Here is a 22,837-nt window from a genome sequence, read left to right on the forward strand (position 1 = left end):
TATTTTCCCCTCAAGACCATCCCAAACTTATATTTTACCCTCTCCTTCTTTGTGCCATGCTTTCCCTCGCTCTCCTAGCTTAGTTTACCTGGGTCAACCATGTTCGTGCCTTTACATGGCGGTCTCCCAGTCTTGATACTAATAGTCTATATCCAGCCATCTAGGCGAACTATCGGAATATTGAGAGGATAATGGATCATCATGTTGTACTGGATTGGTGAGCACTGACTTTGTAGCCCTTGAAGTCAGCTCGTTTTTACTAATTATTAAACAAAGGTACAATAACCTAGACTCTCGAGTCGTTGATCTCGTCGGTGACTTTGTTGGTGACGAGCTCTTCATAATCGAAGGAGATTCGCTTCTACTCGAATGTTTTTCCAACGAAAAACTTGATTTCAACCCGGGCTTCCAGGTCTTGCATGCGACATACCTTGTCGAGAAGTTGTTGCAAAAGCTTCAGCAGCGCAAGTGTTTCTTCGAGGTTGTCTTCTTCGCCGAGAATGCCTCATTATGCATTCCGAAAGGAGTCCACAGAGACCTCCACGCGAGGTACCTCCTTGCCCGAGAGGCAATCATACAACACCTTGTCTCTGTTCGCGTCCAACCCTCGCAATTCTTCCAGGCTCTGAGGTTTGATAGCTTCCAGTCCGATGAGTTTAAAGCTCATCTGATAAGTTCGGGAGCATATTTGTTCATGTGTCATGATGGCGCTTTTTCCGAGCAGAACAATGATGATACTGCTAGTGATATCGACAGCAGCGACTCTGAAAGTGACTCTGATGACAGCGACTTCAAAGATGATGATCAAAAAGGTACGTTTGTCGATAAGCGAGGCGAGATCTCAAGATTTAAGTTCCGCGCGATGATCTATTGGTTTGTTGTCCACGGATACAACCTTGCTCTCGCCAATAGTCTCGAGTTCCGTGATACAAAGGTAAGTCTTTTTCAACCGCCGGAAGACTAGTCTCGATTCTCACAATATACACAGGTCATGGCAATGGTGATTGAAAGCTCCATTAAAACGAACCCCTTGTCGACTGGCCCTGAAACAGATGATCCCAATCATTTGTGGAATTCCCTCTCTCAATTAGAGATTGAAGACGGCCAAGATCAAGCGGAGGATGTAGAATATGAATCATCAACCCAAACTCAAACAGACAAGTTCCTTGAACAGGCACTTCTTGAGAAGCCTGAGCTGTCACAACGCCAATGTCTTGTGGTTGCTACGCTCAGCTCTATGCTTTTGGACGGCATGGCAGACAACGAAAACAATATTGGAGCCCAGTCTATGCTTTTGCACATTGTACTTTTGCAAAACACCCAACTGTCGGATCGATCCATCCAAACAACTGCACCCAAAAACTTGAAGTTTTTCAACGAATTTGTGAAGACCGCGAAGGCTTTGCTCAGCTCAAAGCTGTGGGAGAAAGCAATGAATGACCATACCCTACCTTGCGATCTGTCTGACCTCTTGGATGGAACATTGTTTTTCGAAGTCCAGCGGATGGTCGAGAAACTGGGCATCCAAACAGTAATCTCATCGGCCACACAATCCCCTTTCAACACCCTTGCGTGTCTGGTGGACCGCATGTGTGGTACAACACTGCAATGTGAAGCGATTGGGGGCGCGGGAGCTACCTCTGAAGATGACACCCATGGAAGTATTTCCGAGCCTCATTATGGCTTTGAAAAGGTGCTTCCATTTAGCAATTCAGTCTTCGATAAAATTCTGAAGCCTGTTCATCTCGCAATTGACGAATCTGCCGATGCGAAGAGTGATTCCCAGATTTTCAAAGAAGATAGCCACTGGCATAGCTCCAGGCCCCTGGATCAAAAGAAAGTCATCTTAACCCCCCAAGAGGTTGAGCGAAACCACAAACGGAACCAGCGTTTCATGGCCGAGATGAGAGATTATGCTGCAAGTCTCTCGGGATCACAACCGGAACCGATTGTCGTTGAATCTTCCAGTAGCTCACGCCAGAAGTCTCACCAAACCCCTTCGGCAGGCAGAGACGTTGGAACTACCTCGAAGCCAGACAAGAAATCCCACTCTAAATCCGGTAAACCATCCACCAAGGAGAGGGCCGCAGCTTTCGTTCATCAAAAAGCAATGGAAGTCACCCAGAAACAGAGACAGAAGTGGAAAAACGTGTACAATGATGAGTTCGCTCAAATCGATGATCTTGTGACTCGTTTTACAAAGCTCAACGGATACTTGACTAGTTTGCCCAAAGACAGTCGGCAGGTTCTGGAGCCTGAAATCCTGACTTGCTTGATCGACACATTGCTACGGCTTCTATTTGTCGAACGCATAAATGTGCAGAGCAAAAAGCACATGTTGATCGTGACACGCATTTGGGAGATCGTCACTTGCCTCGCGAAAATTAAGCAAGGCATCTCATCCGATATTGTCGCATACGTCTCGACAGTCTGCCAAATACTCGGTTTGCCAGCTGCTCAGCTTCATGCCGACAGTGAACAGAAGTTATCTTTCCCTTTGTTCAAGATTCCCAAAGCAGCACCTAGCATGAGTATCGAGATGAGCCCAGTTGAATTCCAGCTTCAACATGGTGGGCCTTTCATGGAGCGCAGCATAGACTCATTGCCCGACTCCCGGACGCCTGACTTTGCGCCTGATCGCTGGCAGCGTGAAGTGTTGGATCAGATCGATGCAAAGAGGAGCGCATTCATCGTGGCCCCAACGAGTGCAGGAAAAACATTCATCTCGTAAGTCGCAATATGGTTCAATACAGAATCATGCTAACATTCACCCAGTTTCTATGCGATGAGACAGATCTTGAAAGAAGATAACGATGGAATTCTTGTTTATGTTGCCCCCACAAAGGCTCTTGTCAATCAGATCGCAGCTGAGGTGCAAGCCCGATTTTCCAAGTCGTTCCCGGCCAAAACCAGTGGTAAATCGGTTTGGGCCATCCACACAAGAGACTACCGCATCAACAATCCCCAGGGATGCCAAATTCTCATCACAGTTCCCCAGATTCTTCAGATCATGCTGCTTAATCCCTCGAACGCCAATGCATGGACCCCCGCTTGAGGCGTATCATTTTCGATGAGATTCATTGCATCGGTCAGGCTGAGGATGGTGTCGTTTGGGAACAACTGCTTCTGATGTCCCCATGCCCAATTATTGCCCTCTCGGCTACCGTCGGAAATCCCCAGGAATTCTACAACTGGCTGGATTTCGCCCAGAGAACCAATGGATTTGACCTCAAGATGATTCAGCATCAACACCGTTATTCGGATTTGCGAAAGTACGTTTACCAGCCTCATGGTGACTTCGCGTTCAAAGGGTTTTCCAGTACTCCTAGCTTGGCCCGTTTGGGCCTCGATGGAGCAGATGATATGACATTCGTGCATCCTGTCACTAGCTTGCTGGACCGCACCAGATCGATACCAGATGATCTTGACTTTGAGCCACGCGACTGCTTCACTTTGTGGAAAGCAATGAAGGACCTTCAAACAAAGCAGTTCCCTGTTGATCCATCTTTGGACCCCACCGTCTTTTTCTCGAATATTGTCATTCAAAAAGTGCATATCATAGAATGGCAGAAACGACTAAAAGTGTTGTTGGGAGAGTGGATGAAAGACCAAGAATCTCCATTTGAGAAACTTTTGCTCAACCTTGAGCACCCAACAGATTTCGCAATCGGAAAAGAAAAGGACTTGTCTAAACAGGTTTCTCGGATGAATGGCCTATCTGATCCCCTAAACGGTAACCTAGTCGACACAACCCTCCCTTTGATCTCCTCACTACACGCTCAGAATGCTCTCCCTGCCCTATTCTTCAATTACGACCGCGGTAGATGTGAAGATATATGCCAAGAGCTGTTGACACAGCTACAAAATGCTGAGACAAAATGGAAAGAAGAGAGCCCGGTATGGAAATCCAAGATTGCCAAATGGGAAGTATGGAAGACATCCAAGTTGTCAGCAAAGAAGAAGCTTGAACGGGCTACCAAGAAGAAGCCAAGTGGAAACGCCGACGAAGAGCCAACTTCCAAGGCAGAGCAAGCCAAAGAATCAGCATCTACTGATTTCGGCTGGCTTGATCTCTTTGACCCGAAGAAGCCTGTGGATGGATTCCATTTGGCTGACTTCAAGAAAGTTCCCGCTTCCGAGTTCCTTGTCTATTCCAAGCAGCTGCAGTGGCGCTCGGTGCCTCAATGGTTGATTGATGCCCTAGAGCGAGGAATCGGTGTCCACCATGCTGGTATGAATCGCAAGTACCGTCAAGTTTGTGAAATCCTCTTTAGGAAAGGCTTCCTGCGTGTCGTGATTGCTACTGGCACTTTAGCCTTGGGTATCAACATGCCTTGTAAAACAGTCGTTTTCTCGGGCGATTCCATTTTCTTGACAGCTCTGAATTTCCGACAAGCTGCCGGAAGAGCAGGACGTCGTGGATTTGACGTCCTCGGAAATGTTGTTTTCCAGCAAGTTCCACCATCCAAGGTGCAACGTCTGATGAGCTCAAGACTCCCAAGTCTCAGTGGACATTTCCCCATCACAACAAGTTTGGTTCTACGGCTGTTTATCTTGCTGCATGGCTCAAAGCAAGCTCCATCTGCCGTGAAATCAATCAACTCGATACTCTCAAGTTCTCGCATCCACCTCGGTGGCCCTGAGATGAAGCAAACGGTGCTCCACCATCTCCGATTCTCTATTGAGTACCTCCGACGGAACAATCTTCTTAGCGGTACTGGCATGGCCTTGAACTTTGCGGGCTGTATCTCTCACCTGTACTACACAGAGAATTCGAGTTTCGCTTTCCATGCCCTACTGAACTCGGGATACCTCCAAGATCTCTGCCAGGACATAGAAACGAAGCCAAAACGGACTGTCCATACTCTGATGCTGGTTATGGCCCACCTTTTCGGGCGTATTCCCCTGCGAGCTTCCACCTTGGAATGGTTCCAGAACGCAGAAAAGAAGCCCTCCTCGATCGTGGCTCTTCCACCTCTCCCGAGAAAAGCAGCCTCCGCCCTACGGGCTCACAACAGACAGGTCCTGGACGTCTACACGGGCTACGTTTCTACTTTCGTTAAGCAGCATATCAAGGAACCTGACTGCTTGCTACCATTTAGTGGAACCAAGTGCGGCGGAGAAAGCTCCGCCAAGAAACTCGGTTTCTCGCAGTTCGACCACATCTCCCCATCAATTGTCTCCCCATTCTTCGCCCTTTCAGGGAACGGAGACCAATGCAACACTGTCTTTGAACTCAGCCAGATGGTTCGCAGTGGCGTTTGGATCGAGGATTCTGTCATTCCATATGTAGCTATTGACGGCAACGAGAACGCGACCCCTCTCAACGCATACCTGTATGACTTCTTCAAGCACGGAAATGTTTCTCAGTTGGAGACTGCAAACCGCATCCGCCGCGGCGACGTCTGGTTTGTGTTGAACGACTTCTCCTTGACTTTGGCCACCATCAAGACTAGCATTGAAGGGTTCCTCAAACCTGGAGGTAACATCGGTGCCGACATGCTCGATGTTGCTGGCGGAGGTGACGATTACGAGAATCTCGTGGACGACAAGGCTGTTGATCAGATTGAGGCTGAAAATGCTGGAAAGCTGGTTGTGAAACCAGACAACAAGCAGACTATGCCTGCTGCTCCCATCCCTAGCTCTCGCCCCAAAGCGAAGAAGGTTGTGATGGATAGCTGGGAGGATGAGATGGATGATGAAGATGACGAAAGCGAGGAGGAAGCGATTGCTGCCTCCAAAGATACGGCCAACGGGCTCAGCTCTAAAACCACGCAAGAGAAGCCAGTGGACAACTCTCACAGATCTATGTTCTTGGTTGCCAAGGCCTTCAAAGAACTGCACAACGAGTTTGATACCAAGTTCAAGGCTATGTGGGCTTAAGAATTTGTTGTGAGGGATGAGATACCAAGACGATATACTAAATTGAGAAATATCTTAGGTGAAAGACTTCTGAAGTAAGATATATCTAAAAGTATTACCTAGGTAAAATCAGATGGTGTAATAACCTGTGTCTAAAGATATCGGCCCCATAGAGCTTTATGTGCTCGCATCGCTGATCAATCGTATATAAAATCCCTTCAGCTCCCTAGTCACGACCATCAATTTCTAACCGGAGACAGCTCCACACCCTGCTACTTTAAAATAGGGCACTAAACCCACGCCTTGCGTAGCTAATTGCACTTTAGAAGATGTTGATCGCGAGAATTTTGCCCAGGAGAATTATATAGACCGCTAATTGTCTTGCTACAACAGTTCCTATTTATCTTGACGGTATTAGTTCCAGGAGTAGCTTGAGCGACAGAGTGATCCACGTCCTGAAACTACGACCAGTCCTCACCTGCCATATAGCTCTCTCATCGAACCGTAGTCTGGTTTTTTCTAGAGATCCCAATATCGCCCAAACACGGCGGGAAAGTGAAGAAGATACTAAGCCAAGGGATAGAACGTGCAAGCAAGTGTATGGACCTAGTGTGGGGTGTGGAGAAGATTAAACAGGAAGGCTACACTTGTAGACCAATCCAGTGTTGACTGACTGTAACAACTTGTATTACAGCATTAGAAATCTTCTGAATTGAACATCCATTGGCTCGGTTTTACCCGTGAGGTAATGCCTATGCGTGGGGTTCACTAGCGACAGGCTCGTGCGCGAGAGAGAGGAAAACATGCTAATGTATGTCCCTTGCAGAGACGTCGTAGATCAATATACAATGATCTACGTTGTATACTTGGTTCAAGATAATCTTTGACACACCGCTATCCCATATTATGACTCTTTCTTAGTCTAGAGGAGATCATTCGTATTGTCGAAGCAGTAGTGATTTGTCTTGGTCTAGAAATATTTTCTTGTTGGCTATATGAACACTTGGATTGTGTTCAATCAGTCTTCATGTTTTATACATGACATTGTTGAACAGACTACGGGTAGGCAGTAGTCACTGTAATCACCCATGACACTCTATCATGTGGTTGACATGTGAACAACTAAGGTTTGCCCCAGCTCTGAAGCAGCGATAAACATATACGTCACTATGGAGGACTCGGGCAGGAGGACTCATGCAAGATGACCTCGACAGACCTGATAGTGACTTGAATTCCACCTCATACCAGGGTTTTTTTGGGAGAAAGTAAGGAGTCATTGTAGGTCTGTTGTGCCTTGTGATCAGATGCATTCGTTTCTTGCTAGAGCTGGATGTCCAAGAGTCATTGAAAACCTGGGGATTGAATTCTTATATAAACGAGACAATCTATCCTCAAGACTCAACTATCCATTACTCACAACAACGCCATTCAGCATTAATCACAATTATCTCAATATCCTCAAGCAATCACTCCAAATATGTTTTTCCTCAAGGCCCTCGGACTCCTTCCCTTCATAGCCATGGCTTTGGCTGGCTCGTCCAAGTTTGCTGACACCTGTCAAGACATTGATGGCGACGGTACAACTCTGCGAGCGCAGTGCCAGGAGAGGGAGAATGGCCAGTTGAAGTCAAGCACACTTGACCTGAACCGGTGCATCAAGAACAACAAGGGCAAGTTAAAGGTAATAGATCAATCTAAAACACTCGGACTTAAAACAATGCTAACCTGCTTACAGTGTGGAAAGAAGTAAGCTGGATATCTAACAATGGTCAGTATCGGAGTCGAAGAACAAAGAGTCTAACAAAAGCAGTGGCAATTACTCCGGTTCTTGTATCAACTGCACCATGCGTGGAACCGCCGAGTTCTCCTGTCAGTGCCGTAACTCTGAGGATGATCACAAATACGTTGCTACTACCCTTGACCTCAGTAAGTCAATCCTTGGGAATATACAGGTTACTTTCCGGAAGAGGCTAACAAACTGGGGTTTTAGACAAATGCATCAGCAACGATCACGGCGAGCTTCGTTGCTAGATTAGCAATGTAGGTATCAGTATATGGGGGGATTGGAATGCGTATTAATGACTGGAAATTGAACTTGTATTTAAAAGGATTATGAAGACATGATATAATTGGACCGACCATCATAATCCCGCCTATTATTCTCCGCATCAGAGCTCTGTTGACTTGTCGTAGCCGTAGCATTGCGGTTAATTGAGTTCGCTGACGCTCCACAGTCACTACCAAGCGCTCGAAACTCGCCTTTGCTTCCCCGTATCGTGCGTAGATGGAGGTTGGATCCGGTAGAAGGTTGAGAATGATACTTTGAGGCGTCACTTCTGACTTTGCTGCGGACGCCTTGCACGAGTGGGTTAAGAAACGGAAGGCAACCACAAATGATAGCCACATCGAGTTCGAGGCAAGTCCAGATGGACTCTTTGGCACTTGAGGCTGGATGATGTTAGTGGGAGTCGTTGTATAAGCTAGGGTTAGGAACGAACCGGCAAGGTCGGTGAGCTGGAATTGGCGGAATTCAATCAGGCGCATCAAACTGAAGATACAGACACTACAATTTGTCATTAGAAGGAAGCGATATATCATGTGGGAAAGGATTCACGCACAGTCCACCTAGAGAAAAGACCAGGGTTAATGCGATTTTCTGCCGAGTGTTGACCTGTAACTTCCAGAACACAGGAATTGGCAGACAGAGAATGATAACATCTTCAACTAATGCGATCGATCCCATAACCTGGAAGAATTGAACCTGTCCCGACATGCAGTGTCCTTCCAAGTCTTTATTGTAGTAGTATTGCACCGGTGTACATTGGAAGATATTGGTCAACAGGGCAGCGAGAGCCCATGTGGCGATAAACCCGGCTAGGCAGTTGCAAATAACGACGTATGCCCTGATAGAGCCGAACAGTCGCTTGATGAAGATGACAATGGAGATCTTGACAAAGGCCATCGACGGGGCCCAAAACTTCTGTATCATCCATGATCCCTGCGAAATGACGTTAGATGTTATTATTATCGAAGTATAAACTATAACGTACGAATTGAATACGCATCCGTTCATCTTTGGGGAGCGACTTGATCGGTAGACCGACACCATTGAAAGCGGCTTTTTAATAGTTAGTATGGTTAGTCTCCATGGATGTTAGGATATACTTACTATCTACTACAAAGGCCGTCACTGCAAAGGAGATGATCAAACCGACTCCCATTAGATAATCTTCCAGCAGAAGCCCCACCGCTTTCATTCGTCTGCAATACAGACGTAATAGAAAGGTCATCGTAGCCAAACCAGCCCCAACAATGGGCACAATAGTAAGGACATTTTTCCAATATGTATTCACTTTGTGCGCCATCTTGACGTGGATAGAAAAAAGAAAGCAAAGAAAAAAAAGAAAAGAAAAGAAAACCTCATTATCCGAGACCCTGAAATCCCGAAGAATCTATTCAAGAGGCTAAGGGGGATCGACATTTCCATGTACAAATTAACCAAATTAACCGGGATTGAGGTCACCACTTGAACTCTACTTTCACTCATTGGACCAACCGAGATCTAAAAGAAGCAATTATAAGTGGGCTAGGGAGTGGACTACAGTGGAATATCACGGAGGATTCAAAGTTTGTCAGATAATTGGATTAATATGAGGATCAGCCAATGATAGAGATCATACAAGATCATTTTCGATGATCGTTTACCTAAATCGGTCTAATTCATCTCTCGTAGTAAGACACTGACTGGTTCATGCGTACCTTTTCTAGCGCTTCTTTAGTGAATCTTAGTGAGTCTTAATGAGTCTTAGTGTCTGAATATGTTTCAGTCCTTTTTTTTATATTTCTGCCTGGGTTATACTTTCTCTTCTTTTCGTCATTTTTAACCTTCATTCTGCAATCGCCAAGAATGGACTTGGCCAAGTTATCCGGCCTCCTATTGGCCTTAGTAAGCTCGACTGTTGCGGACTGTACTTTGAATGACTTCAATGCTACAGTTGGAGGACGCGCCCAGCTGTTAACCCCTTTCTCCTTACCCTGTTTCTCCAGCTACAATGGGAAACCGGTGACTCCCGACAATGCGGCCTGCGCTGTTATCCAAGGAAACTACTCGGATCCGTGGCTGCGAACAAATTCTCCCAATGGTTACATGAATAACCAGGATGAGATGTGGGCATCTGATCCTAGTGATCAGTGCCTCCTCGATAGTAGCAATCCGACGGATCCGCTGGCGTTCGTGAACGCCACCTGTCGGCAGGGTAATCTACCCTCTCACTATCTTGAAGTGCAGAGCGAGACGGATGTGATTGAAGCTTTCAAGTTCTCCAACTGCTCCGGCAAGAAGCTCGTTATCAAAAATAGTGGCCATGATTACCTCACCCGCAGCACTGGCCGTGACACGCTATCCCTTTGGACGCGAAACCTGCGATCTATGTCCTACAGTGCGGACTTTGCCCCCGCGGCGCCAAAAACACCGCTCGCAAATATAAAGCTATCACTGTCGGCGCCGGAGTCAACTTCGACGAGGCGTACGAATTTGCACAGAAAAACAACGTAACCATACTTGGCGGCTACTCACCTACCGTCGGCGTCTCAGGCGGTTGGATACAAAACGGCGGTCATTCCATCTTGAGTCCCGTGTACGGTCTCGGCGTAGACCGTGTCCTCGAGTTCAAGATTGTTACCCCAGACGGTGTCTACCGTACCGCCAATGAATTCCAGAACGCCGACCTCTTCTGGGCCCTCCGCGGTGGTGGCGGTGGAACCTTTGGCGTAGTCCTTGAAAGCACTCACCGTGTCGAGCCTGCTATCCGCTTTGTCTCTGCCAACATCAAGTTCCCCACTACCTCCACCAACATGCTTCCATTCATGGAGATTGTTGTCAACAACACCCTTAAATGGGGACAGGAAGGATGGGGCGGCCACATCACCGGTAACACCCTCGTCAACATCTCTCCTTTCCTCTCCATCGAGCAAGCCGAGGTCTCTCTGGCAAGCGTAATCGCCTACGCCAAAGCAAACGGCGGCTCCGCCACCATCGAAGAGTTCACTTCTTGGTTCCCCTTTTACGAGAAATATGTCAAGACCAGCTCCGTCGCTGTCGGTGTCACTCGCTTCCCCGGAAGCCGACTGATTCCCCGGTCCATCTTCAAGACTGCGGAGGGTCGCACGAACCTCATGGATTACTTTGCAACCATCCAATCACTGGGCCAGACACCTTACATTCCCGTCGTCGGACCAGTGTTGTACAACTATACCGAAGGATCGACCAGTGTCACTCCCGCCTGGCGTGAGGCTATCTGGGAGTTGGGATCTGGTGCCTCCTGGGAGTGGAACGCTACCCTTCCCACCCGGAAACAGAAGATCGCGTCCATTCAGAACATGACAGCCGTTATTGAGAGCATTACCCCTGGCAGTGGTGCATACAGCAACGAGGCCAACCCGTTCACGAATGATTGGGTCGAGGCGTGGTGGGGTGATAACTATGAGAAATTGGTGAGCATTAAGAACAAATATGATCCCCAAGGTTTGTTGAGCTGCTGGAAGTGTGTTGGCTGGAAGGACTCGCAGGTTGCGGATTCGCCCTTCGCTGGGCTTCTTTAATTCCAAGAAAGCGCGAAATATACACGCTTGAGCGTACACATGTACATATAGATTTTACATATACACCATAAACATACTCTGCACGATTTTTGAGTGTTACGAGACTCCTCACCAAAGCAGATGAATCTCTAGCGGTTATTACTATATCAACTATATGATATACACAAGCCTCCGAGCCCCAGTAGAATTCTCCAAATCATCCCTCCTGCCGCCACCCATAAGCACATCCCGCTCTTCGCCCTGATCAACAGGACCAGCCTGTGCAATGGTATATGTCGTCTCCGCAGCTGCCCGATTCATCCTCTGTAAAAGAATCCGTAGTCCCACCGCCAAAACTGCAACAACAACCATGAAGAACGAGCAAGTGGCCATGCCCCGAATATACCACGGCCCGTCAGTCTCGGGATACAGTCTTGTCCCAAGCAAGGGTCCGCACTGTCCGATGATATTGAGAATGGCTATGCTCGCGCCTTTGCCCTCCTTTTCGACACGGTTATCCATTGACCATGTGATAATGAGTGTAATTGCGGAGAAGAACCCGGCCGTGGCGGGGTAGACACAGATGTAGCGGATGAATATGTGAAGCCATAGTGGCAGGTGTGAGTGGAAATAACCCGTTGCTGCGATCGCTAAGTAGGCGAGTGATGAGATGAGCGCGTGGGCTATTAGGTATGGGCTTCGGGAGCGACTGCGATCTGAAGCGTATGCAGTGACAAGGACTACGACAAAGGCGACGAGATAAGGAGGTGCTGAGAGGGCCTGGGCCTGTAAGGAGGAATATCCCATGCTGTATCGGAGGTAAGTAGGCTATAAGATCATGAATGGATAGTGGTGAAGCATACTCTTTAATGATAGTGGGCAAAAAGACAGGCATTGAGCTGAAAGCAACGTTACAACTGAAGAACATAAACTGGAGTAAATGTGTTAGGACCTTTGCACAATCTCAAATAGAGATAACACTCACGGCAGCCATATAAGCCTTGGGGTCAGATGCAGTCTTCAGGATTTCTCGCCAGTTAAATCGACTTCCATACGATTGTTGATAATCGGATGTGCTCTCCTCGAGGCGCTGCTGAGCTACCACCCTTTGTCGGCGACTCAGGAATCGGGCCCGACCAGGGGAGTCTGGAATCAGGAACCAAGCAAATACTGCAACAATTACACTTGGGAACCCCTCCACAAGGAACAGAGTTCGCCACGGTGAGATCGGACCGTCACTGCTGAACCTAACAATCAAGTAGGCCAGACTGCTAGCAAAAGATGTCGCCAGTGGTGCCGCTGAGATAAACAATCCATTACGGAAAGCCAGCTCGTGTCTGCGATAGAACAAAGACAGGTAAAACGGAACACCCGGGCCAAAGGCTGCCTCAGTAATTCCAAGCAACGCCCGGAGAACGACCAGGCCCCCAAAAGAAGTAGCTAGACACTGGAATGATGCGACAAGACCCCATCCACATACACATAAAGAGATATAGATATGCGGGGGAACAACACGGTACATTAGCGTCATCCATTCGAAGAGAATATAAGTAATATAAAAAGCAGTGAGTAGCCATTCATATTGCGAAGATGAAAGTTGTAGATCGTCTTTGAGTCCCGCTATCTTTGCATTTCCAATATCTGGGTAAACTATCAGTACATGCTTGGAATCACAGGGGAAACATTCCGCTGTGCGAAATAACCAAACATACTCGAGCGGTCCAAGAAGGAGAGCAAGTAGAGAAGGGCCAAAAACGGGACCAGCCTTCGGTCAAATCTCCTCACCACCTCGCTCTCCTCCTCTGATGTGTATCTTGGGCCCGCGCCACTCCGTGGCAGCTTACCCTCGAGCTCCTCGCTGGTGTTATAGTTCCCATTGTTTTCGAAATCCGATAAAGGGTCGCCGACGTCTTGATGGTCATCAAAGTTTGTCTGCAGTCGCAATGGGCCTGTGGGTGATTTTGCGGGGCCTGGTACTGGATTATCTTCGTCAGAGCCATACGAAACCGGTGTAAATTGTGGGTTTGAGGATGTGCTGGAGCTGGTGGAAAATGCATTATTCCCCGCGCCGGAGGGATGAAGGTCTGCCATTTCTTAGGGGGAGACACGTTTGGGAGTCGTTCTAGGAGTCAGGTCGATAAGGTAGCCTCTCCATTAGGGAGAGATAATCCCTTCTCTGAGATCGAAATGAAAGAAAATAGCAAAATCCCCCTCGATTCGCGAGACCGGGTGACCGATGTTGATCAGCTGGGCATCTTTTGGGACGGATTATGTCATCTGCGCACGTGGAGTCGTAACTGGCGCTAAGATGAGAGTGGCTTAGCGCCGAGCTTAGTTCTATTGGCGATCCTGGACCGGGGTTTATACTTCAACTGTCAACTAATCTACATGTAGGAGAATGCTTGCTTTTGATACTGAGTTGATGTTTCGATTTGAGGCTGATTTTTCTAGTACATTCAGGGTTGTACTTTGTTTCAGACGTAGCGAAGAAAAGGCTGCCCTCATAGTTCAGAACATATCCTTCAACCAGGAGCTCTGATCCGCGGCGAGCTTAAGGACGGTAGGAGTCCAAGGCACGGTTATCCCATCCAATTCTTCTGTTGATATGACTATGGTCCCATGCACCCTTGTGGCTATGGTCCCATGTGACACTGTCGGGGACATATCGGTCCCGGCGGTTGTGTCCTCCGCGTTGGTCTCGGTAGTATCCGTGAGGCCTGTAGGGGCTGAGGCTTGGGCTGCCCCTCGAGTCGTTGTCTACGTGGTCAAATTTGCGCTTGCGGCCGCCAGCGAGTTGGCTTGCATGTGCCTGGCTGATCTGGATGATGTCCTCGATTTCGGGGATCAGATCGTGGTCTTTGTCGGCTGACATCAGGTATCGCAGGAGGTTCTCGGCCGTGTCACGGAGAAATCGGACACTGTTGGTTCGCTCACGGTGGTTCTCAGAAGCCTGAAGGATGTAGTAGTCGGCCTTGGCTTTCTGGTATACCTGGATGAGCTTGTCGATGTGGTGTGACTTGGATGCGTCAGAATTCTGTGGCGATTTGCCAGTCTCGACCTCTTCGATGGCACCTCCCACGTCATCGGTTGCAATAATTGGGATTTCTGAAATAGGGCCTGGTATGTTGTGTTAAAATAGATAAAAGTGAATTTCATCAAGGCAAGCGACAAACCATTATCCAGAATACGCTGGGCAGCAAAGTGGGCAGCAATGACAGAGTTGCTCTCCTCCCCCGAGTGGCAGTTCTTAGTTTCCAGATACTCAGCCAGGTAGAATTCGAGCAGACCGTAATGTTGCATGGTGTGTCCCTCGTCATAGAGGCGAAGGAGAACACGGTCGTAGATCGTGACCTGGCCATCATCGTAGGACTGCGAGCGGTGGCGGATGGAATTGACCTGGCGCCTCAGTCCATGGAAGAGGGCTCGAGCATGCTCGCGATTGCCAATAAGCTCTTTTAGGAGCTCGCTTGGATTCATGACCGTACTCCACTTGAGGTACAAGCTATCCTCCTTACCACGCACCCCGCGCGGCATGACACGCTTTGTCTCTATGGAAACCATTCCGTTAGCATAATTAGTTGACGATATCATAGTCGAAAATATGGGTAGGGCCAAGGTTGGAACCAACTTACCGCGCTTTTTTGGATGAGAAGATGGTGGCATCGCGAAGCTCCACGCCGGTCGAGGAGAATAACCCCGCGGTGTTGATAAAGATAGTTGGAGGGGAGAATGAAGAAGGAGAATGAAGAAGTTATGAGATCTGATGAAATAAAACCATGGCAAGGAGACAGGTAGATGGCCAGACTGCGCGCGACTCGGCGAATAGGCATCGTTTGTCAACTAAACGCGCGGGAATATGGTCTTCAATGCATGATATGGGAGTCGGAGTTACCAAATACGGGGTTTCATCTGGGAGATAAATAGCATAGGCACTAAATTTGAATGTAGGGGATGCCTATAGTGCAGGTGCAATATGATAACGTGTATTAAATCATCAGGGGCATTTATCGAGTCTCATGTCCTATCGCGTGAGAATGAATGCAGGGTATCAACAATGAGGTATCCATCTAGAACTCAGTTTCTCTCCTTCCAGAGCTTTTCGACTTGATCGATCAGGGCTGAGGGTTGGCTGCCTTGTCCATTCTGGGCACAGTTTTTCCACTCGTCGTTATCACGGATGCACCAGACAACATCATCGAGACGCACTGTGCAACTAATCTTAACACCAAGTTGTTCGCCATGCAGAGCGCTTTCGCGTAATAACGCAATGCCACTGAGCGGTGGTCCGCCGTCATTGCCATCGTTCGGGTCATCATTCTGTTGGCTCGCACACTTGTTTAAGGCGTCAAAGTCAATCCCATGCTCCAATGCACAGTGATGGATAAATTCGCGGTCGGGGATCCGGGCAAAGTCATTGATCAGACAGTTTGCGAATCCTAGCGACCGGATAATAGGGGTCCGGGGGTACTGAGATGGAAGAGACGCTTCGTCCGCGGTGGGAGGGAAAGGAAGGTTGGCCGCACAGAGCATGATCATGTCACCAATGCATTCACCTGGGCCATGCTTGCATTCTATCTCTTCGGAATCTTTAGACACGCTATAATGATAATATTAGTCAAATGTTTAGGATGAAGTCTGGAACAGAATAACATTGGTTCTTCTCCGCGTGTGGTTCGATGCTCACCTAGCAATAAATGACAGTTTGAAGTCCACCTTGTCACTGATTCTTTCCATGGCTGGTAGAACGAGTTTTTGCAAGCAGGCTTGGGCATCTGGGCATTTGCTCATAATGTGGGCCTCCAGCGGTATCTTAGTTTGCTCAAGTGTCTGATGTGCATCAGAAGCAAAGCGTCCCAGCTGTGAGTAGCTGTCATGCTCTTCTTGAACCTCAGCTCTATAATTCTCCGTTTGGGCTATGTCGCTACATCGTGGGGAAGACGGCCGTAGAAGCAAAATGTAGCCGATGAAGAACAACGCGATGACACCGACCCGACACAAATAGGTGGTTGTGCTAGGACGTGCACGACGGTAGGGGTTATTTTCTAGTTGAAGAGTGTCACCATATCCTTCCTTGGAGTGGATCGGTAGTTTTTCCATGATGAGATAAAATCAGACGTGACGTTGTTTTGATAAGATCATGTGGAGAGTCCGGAGCTCCCGTCCTGGGGCCCAGGTGCCCAGGTGCCCAGGTGGGCCGAGTTGGTTATGTAAGCTATCCTTGGCCGGGGACGTTGGAAGCCCGTTTTAAGGTACATCCACATATAACTAGGTAATTAGGTAGTTTAACTACCCATGAACATACCTACATGTAGGTATGCCCTTGTTACTATTGTTAACAAATAATAAAGATACAGCCCTACAATTATTACTCTTGCCTTAGTCGAAAGACCGGTAAGACTTTACCCTCTCCTAAATGCTTAAATGTGTCCACAATCACCAAGCCCATACGATGTATCTGTGCTAGGCTGGGCTCCGACTTCGGAGGCGATTTGGACGGGGCATCAAGTACATACTCCGGAGCTTAGGTTTTAAACAGCCCCAGGTCTAGAATCACTGGGCATTATCAGGCATGGTCCATGGGCAGACCGTGCATAATGGCTCGGGATCGCGTGCTTTTGAGGCTCGTACATGAAAACCTTCATTAATCAATTATATGATTGAACTGCATCAAATACGAGAACCATCAAGTCATTTGCCGATGGGCAGGCAAATGGCCAACTATGGGCAACCCCAAGGTAAGGTAGTTTGAACCGAGTCCAGTAGGATCTGACAGCCTGATGTGGCGGGTGCCAGCGAGCAATCGAGACCTTGCGAACGAGGCCATGCAAAGGAGACCATGCAAACGGGATCGTCCCCGTTGGATCAAAAGGTAAATGCGCCTGCGTCTGAATACGGGTATGTCCGGCCCGATCACCACGCGAGTGCCACGAGTGGTATATCGAACTTGGGCGGGCCTCGTATCGAACGAATAACAACATTGGAACATAATACTTTTGCCGATACTTTTGGCGCGTTTTTCCAAGCCAGAATCCTTCGACCCCACCAATGTGCCTTGTAAAAGAGGTACATGTATATATTACTCCATAGTCTCCAACGGATTGGAACTCATATTCAAACGTATAGGCTGTGTTTCATCTAATCGTGAGACTGCCAAGAATGGAGAAATTGGCTTGGCTTTCGAGGATAATCCTCTACTGAAAGGTAGGGGGAAGGGTTTAACCGGACATAATGGCTTAAAGGTAGGGTTACATATGGAGTAGACTGAGAGAGTTGAATTTAGAAAGATGCCAAAGAGGGGAGACTAAAAGTAGAGTTTTTTTTCCAATCGAAAGTCAAAGGATACTCTTAACTAAGGTTGTCCCGTACAGCGTCACATCGCCTCGTGCCTTCCGATGGTCGCATCTCATTTCTTATATAAATTTACTTCTTTTCTTTTCTTATAACTTTCAAGCTTATGATCTGTCAAATTTTTGAACTTCTCTATCTGATCATATATCATATCTGATAGGAATCATTTCTTTTCCCCACTTCTGAACTTCCGATTGTTCTCCGACTTGTTCTTCCGATCACTACAGTATTTGGATCAAAACATTAAAAGGTACTGAAAAAATTTCCTATTCTTTGGTTTCTTTTACCTTCATCTATCCCATCTAAAAGGGAGCTTTATACTTCCATTCTTCACCAACTCCCTCAGGGTCCATCTAGGGATATTTCCCTCAAAGATCCCCCCCGAGTTCCCCATATATAGTCTAATCATCTCCCTCCTATCACCTCTGAAAGAAAAGAAGAAAAGAAAAAAAAAACCCACATTATCTTTGTGATCAGCGCAATCAGTGCATACCTAAATTCCAGGGTATGTACGGAATAAAACATAGATGGGGGATTCCCCCTTCTGGCATGATCGTCGTGTTTTCTCTTTTTCCCCCGCAGGCCGGACGACCTGCAGACCGCGTCACCGAAATGTTCCTTTCTCTTTATTGCAACCTCGCTAACACAACAAGTTTAGCTCTTGAGCCATTGGATTAGCTTCCCCGGTAGCTTGTATCCACAATTCAGGGATTTTAAGGATATGCCCTGTCTCTATTTCTAAACATTCCAGAACCCTACACGTCACTATTGACATAGCTGTGTCAGCTCATTTGGTCTGGTATTTTCAACCATTTGGAATAGGGAATTTTAAGCGGATATATATCTTCCATTTTTCCCCATCATGACCTCGGTCAATTCAAAATCATCCAGGAAGGATGAAGAACACGAAATCATGCACGACGATTTGATTGAAGATGAGGAACATGAGGATGTCAGTTTGGAACTAGACGCCATTCAACAGGAATATCTGGCACACCAGCAACAATTGGAAGAGTTCTTGTCACCAATTTCCCTGGATGAGGCCGTACTGTACAAACTGGCCCGGCGCTTTTCCACCACATACCGCAACCTTGCCCTGACATCAGACCAGCAATTTTTGCCGACACCCGTGACTCAACTTCCTACTGGCCGGGAAACTGGTCGCTATCTAGCGATCGATGTAGGAGGTAGCAACCTTCGGGTGGCTTTTATCGAGTTACTCGGAGAAGCCGTGGATTCCGATGTTCGACCTACAGATGCCACCGAGAGGTCACAGGACACGATCCGGAAAGCCCAGCGCCAGCGGGTGAAGCGGACGCTGGAAAGAGCTTGGCCCATTCAAGAGCATTTGAAGATGGACAAGGCAGAAGATCTCTTTTCTTGGATCGGTGATTGCATTGCGGAAGTGGTAGCGGAGAGTCTATCATCAGATGCCACGAAGAAGGATATCCCTTCCGAATTAGATATGGGAATCACATTTAGTTTCCCCATCATGTGAGTTACTTTCCTTGTGCTTGTGCTTCTGGTCTTCCTGGATTCCGGGACTCCTGTCTCGTGGATTTTCATGCTAACTAAGCCCCAGGCAAGAATCGTTGGCCGAGGCCACATTGATGCCCATGGGGAAAGGCTTCGCTATCTCATCAAATCTCAATCTTGGCAACATCCTTCTGAATGGATATGAAAAACACACAAGGCGACCCGATGATGAAGATGAACCTACAACCAAACGTCGAAAGCTTTTCGCATTACCAAAACTGAAAATCCAAGCTATCACCAACGACACAGTGGCCACGCTAGCTTCCCTTGCATACAAAGTCAAGTCTCTACCGAATAGTAGAGTCGCCATGGGTATCATTGTGGGCACTGGCTGTAACGCAACTATCCCAATGAAGCTCGGTGATTTGCACGAATCTAAAGCCAAGAGCGTGAACGCAATGGAACCCAGCGCTGTAGAGACTATCGTCAACACCGAGTGGACTATCTCTGGTGCTGCGCCACCACTCAAGGAGCTCAACGTGACCACAAAATGGGACATTGAGCTGGACCAGGCATGTGCACGTCCAGGCTTCCAGCCCTTCGAATATATGACCGGGGGCCGCTACATTGGTGAGCTGATTCGCTTGATCCTATTCGACTATCTCACAACAGTCGCCGAATTATCAAAACGCTCCCTACCTGCAAACCTCATCCAAGAATACGCCCTGACAACCACATACATCTCCGACCATGTCGCCAAATCCCGTTCTGACAACGACCTGGCCCAAGCCTTGAACAAATCCCTCCCCCCACCAGAGAGCAGTGATTGGCGCTGGGATGCCCGAGCCGCGGGCGCATTCCGAAAGATCGCTCGCACAGTACAAAGACGGTCAGCTGGACTGATCGCCGCTGCAGTAGTCGGACTCCTAGCCTGTGCTCGCGAGATCGAGCTGAAGGAAGACAGCAACAGCAGTTCACCCGAGAACCCCGCTTCACCCCAGAACAACGGCGATGCCATTACTGAGTTCACTGGTGCACCGGACGCCGCGACTGCAAGCCTTAAATCTGCCACTGCCGCCACCAACCACGCAACTCAGGAACATGTCGTTCCTGTCCTCGATCCTACGCCAATAGATTGGCAGTCTGGTCCTGAAGAGCTTGTCGTAGCTTACACTGGTGGCATTATCCAACATTACCCGCAATTCAAGGAGATGTGCCAGCAATATATTGACCGTCTTATCATGCGGACTGGTCCACAGCGAGGTGGAAAGTCGGTTTTCTTACGGGAAGCCTCCGATGGTGGCGTCATTGGCGCTGGTGTTTTGGCTGGCATGGTTGTGCGGAAATGAGCTTTTCTTTTGAATCATCAGCAATCATGCATTGAGCCTCTCTTTGTTTTTTTCTTCTTTGGGCGGAATTCAGCAATGCGAAAATGGTTCGAAATTAGGTGTTAATGGGATAATATTTGTTTCTTTTTAAATTTGAGTCGGGGCTCACGGCATAGAAATGAGATTTGATTTCTGCCACTGAGGTCCTATTTTGGACGGTGGTAATTTCGTTTATCTACGCTTTCATTGGATTTGGACAAGTCTATTTCTCGGCCCCATAATATGGCTTGCTATGTTTATGGTCTGCCATTTCTCCTATCCAAATTCAACTCGATGAGCGAGACTTTACCGCCGACCAAAACACGGCATTCAAGCCTGATCAATTAATGAGACACTGCTCCGAGAATTGGCACGACATAGATGCGCCACACTCCCTCTGACCCAGCGCATTGCAATTGAGTTGCTGTCAACCACGAAATGAAAGCTCCTGATGGCAGAGGCCCAAGAATGTTCCAACTATCGAAAGTCAAGTTCACGACGAGAGCATCGTGACTGATTGCGCGGCTCCACCCAAGGAAGCGTCATCGGAGAATGCAGGCACACCCGAACGGCGGAATGCATTATGCATGACCGTTTATCCTTATCAAAGAAATGTCACACGCACCCGTCCACGGATGGACATATTCGGATTACTAATTAGCCAATCTCAGCCGAGGTCAAGCCCGGCCATCCTCATATATGTTGGGGGAAACAAATTCCAAGAAGTCTGGTCTTGGTGAATACCTGCAACTTCCGGAGATGAAAGAAGACGAGCCGAAAACAATATTTCCCCACGTGAGTTACCAAAGCATTTGGAGCCAAGCCTGCTTACAGGACATGAGACCTCATTGGGGTATATATCCGCGACATTGGAGATGATCAATGTTTGTTTTTTCGATATGTTAATATTGAAGATTGTTTCAAATCAATCGGAACATGTTGTTTCGCACGCCGCGCTTCATTGCATTCGGTTTGCCGTCTTCATATTCAATCCCACAGGCTCCTCCTGCTCCAGACATTTGTTCGAGTCGCTCGCGAAGCTCGGCGTCGGCTTGGGATACGGTTTTGGCCTTGGGTGGAGGCGTGTGGAGCGTGTTGTCTTGGTCCGAGGAGTTCTTCGGTACCTGATTGCTTTCCTCTTGCTTGAGCTCAGGATTTCGGTGGCCTTGGGAGCCTAAAAGTCCTCCAAGACAACGGATGTTAGCTCTGGGAAGTGCTTTTGAACGGAACCAACCGACCTTGAGCTTCTGATGCTCTGAATGTTGTCGATAAGGATCGTATATAAGTAATATGCAATTGACTGGATAATGTTTTATTCAGAAGGGATAGAGGCCCTGAGCCCTTCACCATCATGCTGAAGTAGCTCTCGAGTTTGTTGTACGTTTACTGAAGTCTTGGAGGTCAAAGAACATGTTCAAACAGAAGTTGGACTGACGCCATTCAAGATAAGAATCCACACGTGACTATAAGAGAGTCACGTGGATTCGATCGCCCCCGCAATTCGGCCGGCGATCGTGAACTTGCTCTTGTCACTCACTCTTCCGATACTCTTTCGACGGGTCTGCCATTATTTCATCTCAGAATGGCATCTGTGGCTTACTATGAGCTTTACCGCGGCAGCAGGTAAATATACTCGATTAAGCAAACCGAAAGCTTAAAAGCTGACTCAAGGAACATCCAGCCTCGGGTTATCCCTCACGGATACCCTCGACGACCTGATCAACGAAGGCCGTATTGAACCCCAGCTGGCAATGAAGATCCTCGGGACCTTTGACAAGATTGTCACTGAAGTCTTGGCGGACAAAGTTCGGGCCAGACTGACTTTCAAGGTAACTCATTTCCCGTTCAAAGCACCCTAGCTCAAATGGGTCATGGTTCAATGAGAGTTCAATGAGGCTAACATATACACTTTCCCATCACTTTTAGGGCCACCTGGACACCTACCGATTCTGCGACGAAGTCTGGACCTTCCTGATCAAGGATGTCTCGTTTAAGCTGGACAACCAAACAACTGTGTCCGCGGATAAAGTGAAGATTGTGAGCTGCAACAGCAAGCGGCCTGGTGAGGTGTAAGCGGAGCCTTGGATGGGCAGAGATACTGGCGTTTAATTTTGTTTCCCTCAAAATGGTTGAATGGGCGTTCTACCGGCAGTCCGTTCTTGATTTTGGTGATTTATCTTGCACGAGGCGTTTGAGGCATTCCC

General features: G+C 47.9%; 11 protein-coding genes across 11 annotated transcripts; 6 read left to right on the plus strand and 5 right to left on the minus strand.

The window, feature by feature from the left end:
* Window positions 1-191: 191 nt before the first annotated feature.
* N7487_005763 (uncharacterized protein) lies at window positions 192-3,055 on the plus strand (the record flags this gene model as incomplete). Its single annotated transcript, XM_056873510.1, has 4 exons — window positions 192-217; window positions 277-934; window positions 989-2,727; window positions 2,776-3,055. 4 exons carry the CDS (start codon window positions 192-194, stop codon window positions 3,053-3,055), a joined length of 2,703 nt encoding a protein of 900 aa, XP_056731230.1.
* Window positions 3,056-3,129: 74 nt separating this feature from the next.
* Window positions 3,130-5,883, plus strand: N7487_005764 (uncharacterized protein; the record flags this gene model as incomplete). Its single annotated transcript, XM_056873511.1, has 1 exon — window positions 3,130-5,883. The coding sequence occupies one exon, from the start codon at window positions 3,130-3,132 to the stop codon at window positions 5,881-5,883; it is 2,754 nt and encodes a 917-aa protein (XP_056731231.1).
* Window positions 5,884-7,339: 1,456 nt separating this feature from the next.
* N7487_005765 (CVNH domain-containing protein) lies at window positions 7,340-7,893 on the plus strand (the record flags this gene model as incomplete). Its single annotated transcript, XM_056873512.1, has 4 exons — window positions 7,340-7,543; window positions 7,598-7,608; window positions 7,673-7,788; window positions 7,853-7,893. 4 exons carry the CDS (start codon window positions 7,340-7,342, stop codon window positions 7,891-7,893), a joined length of 372 nt encoding a protein of 123 aa, XP_056731232.1.
* Window positions 7,894-7,972: 79 nt separating this feature from the next.
* On the minus strand, window positions 7,973-9,227 carry N7487_005766 (uncharacterized protein; the record flags this gene model as incomplete). The annotated part of the gene is made up of 5 exons (XM_056873513.1): window positions 7,973-8,310; window positions 8,361-8,425; window positions 8,481-8,860; window positions 8,913-8,980; window positions 9,032-9,227. The coding sequence occupies 5 exons, from the start codon at window positions 9,225-9,227 to the stop codon at window positions 7,973-7,975; spliced, it is 1,047 nt and encodes a 348-aa protein (XP_056731233.1).
* Window positions 9,228-9,769: 542 nt separating this feature from the next.
* N7487_005767 (putative isoamyl alcohol oxidase) lies at window positions 9,770-11,463 on the plus strand (the record flags this gene model as incomplete). The annotated part of the gene is made up of 2 exons (XM_056873514.1): window positions 9,770-10,301; window positions 10,352-11,463. 2 exons carry the CDS (start codon window positions 9,770-9,772, stop codon window positions 11,461-11,463), a joined length of 1,644 nt encoding a protein of 547 aa, XP_056731234.1.
* A 150-nt stretch (window positions 11,464-11,613) lies between these two features.
* On the minus strand, window positions 11,614-13,533 carry N7487_005768 (uncharacterized protein; the record flags this gene model as incomplete). Its single annotated transcript, XM_056873515.1, has 4 exons — window positions 11,614-12,250; window positions 12,306-12,373; window positions 12,428-13,083; window positions 13,155-13,533. 4 exons carry the CDS (start codon window positions 13,531-13,533, stop codon window positions 11,614-11,616), a joined length of 1,740 nt encoding a protein of 579 aa, XP_056731235.1.
* Window positions 13,534-13,993: 460 nt separating this feature from the next.
* Window positions 13,994-15,105, minus strand: N7487_005769 (uncharacterized protein; the record flags this gene model as incomplete). The annotated part of the gene is made up of 3 exons (XM_056873516.1): window positions 13,994-14,559; window positions 14,616-14,990; window positions 15,075-15,105. The coding sequence occupies 3 exons, from the start codon at window positions 15,103-15,105 to the stop codon at window positions 13,994-13,996; spliced, it is 972 nt and encodes a 323-aa protein (XP_056731236.1).
* Window positions 15,106-15,516: 411 nt separating this feature from the next.
* Window positions 15,517-16,539, minus strand: N7487_005770 (GILT family protein; the record flags this gene model as incomplete). The annotated part of the gene is made up of 2 exons (XM_056873517.1): window positions 15,517-16,039; window positions 16,127-16,539. 2 exons carry the CDS (start codon window positions 16,537-16,539, stop codon window positions 15,517-15,519), a joined length of 936 nt encoding a protein of 311 aa, XP_056731237.1.
* A 2,113-nt stretch (window positions 16,540-18,652) lies between these two features.
* N7487_005771 (hexokinase family protein) lies at window positions 18,653-20,615 on the plus strand (the record flags this gene model as incomplete). Its single annotated transcript, XM_056873518.1, has 2 exons — window positions 18,653-19,284; window positions 19,373-20,615. 2 exons carry the CDS (start codon window positions 18,653-18,655, stop codon window positions 20,613-20,615), a joined length of 1,875 nt encoding a protein of 624 aa, XP_056731238.1.
* Window positions 20,616-21,553: 938 nt separating this feature from the next.
* Window positions 21,554-21,986, minus strand: N7487_005772 (uncharacterized protein; the record flags this gene model as incomplete). The annotated part of the gene is made up of 2 exons (XM_056873519.1): window positions 21,554-21,816; window positions 21,872-21,986. The coding sequence occupies 2 exons, from the start codon at window positions 21,984-21,986 to the stop codon at window positions 21,554-21,556; spliced, it is 378 nt and encodes a 125-aa protein (XP_056731239.1).
* Window positions 21,987-22,215: 229 nt separating this feature from the next.
* On the plus strand, window positions 22,216-22,706 carry N7487_005773 (transcription initiation factor IIA subunit gamma; the record flags this gene model as incomplete). The annotated part of the gene is made up of 3 exons (XM_056873520.1): window positions 22,216-22,256; window positions 22,315-22,462; window positions 22,560-22,706. The coding sequence occupies 3 exons, from the start codon at window positions 22,216-22,218 to the stop codon at window positions 22,704-22,706; spliced, it is 336 nt and encodes a 111-aa protein (XP_056731240.1).
* Between the last annotated feature and the right edge of the window lie 131 nt (window positions 22,707-22,837).

The sequence above is a fragment of the Penicillium crustosum genome, assembly GCF_028827405.1.
Source record: "Penicillium crustosum strain IBT 35664 chromosome Unknown utg000002l_segment0_segment0, whole genome shotgun sequence".
Classification (NCBI taxonomy): domain Eukaryota; kingdom Fungi; phylum Ascomycota; class Eurotiomycetes; order Eurotiales; family Aspergillaceae; genus Penicillium; species Penicillium crustosum.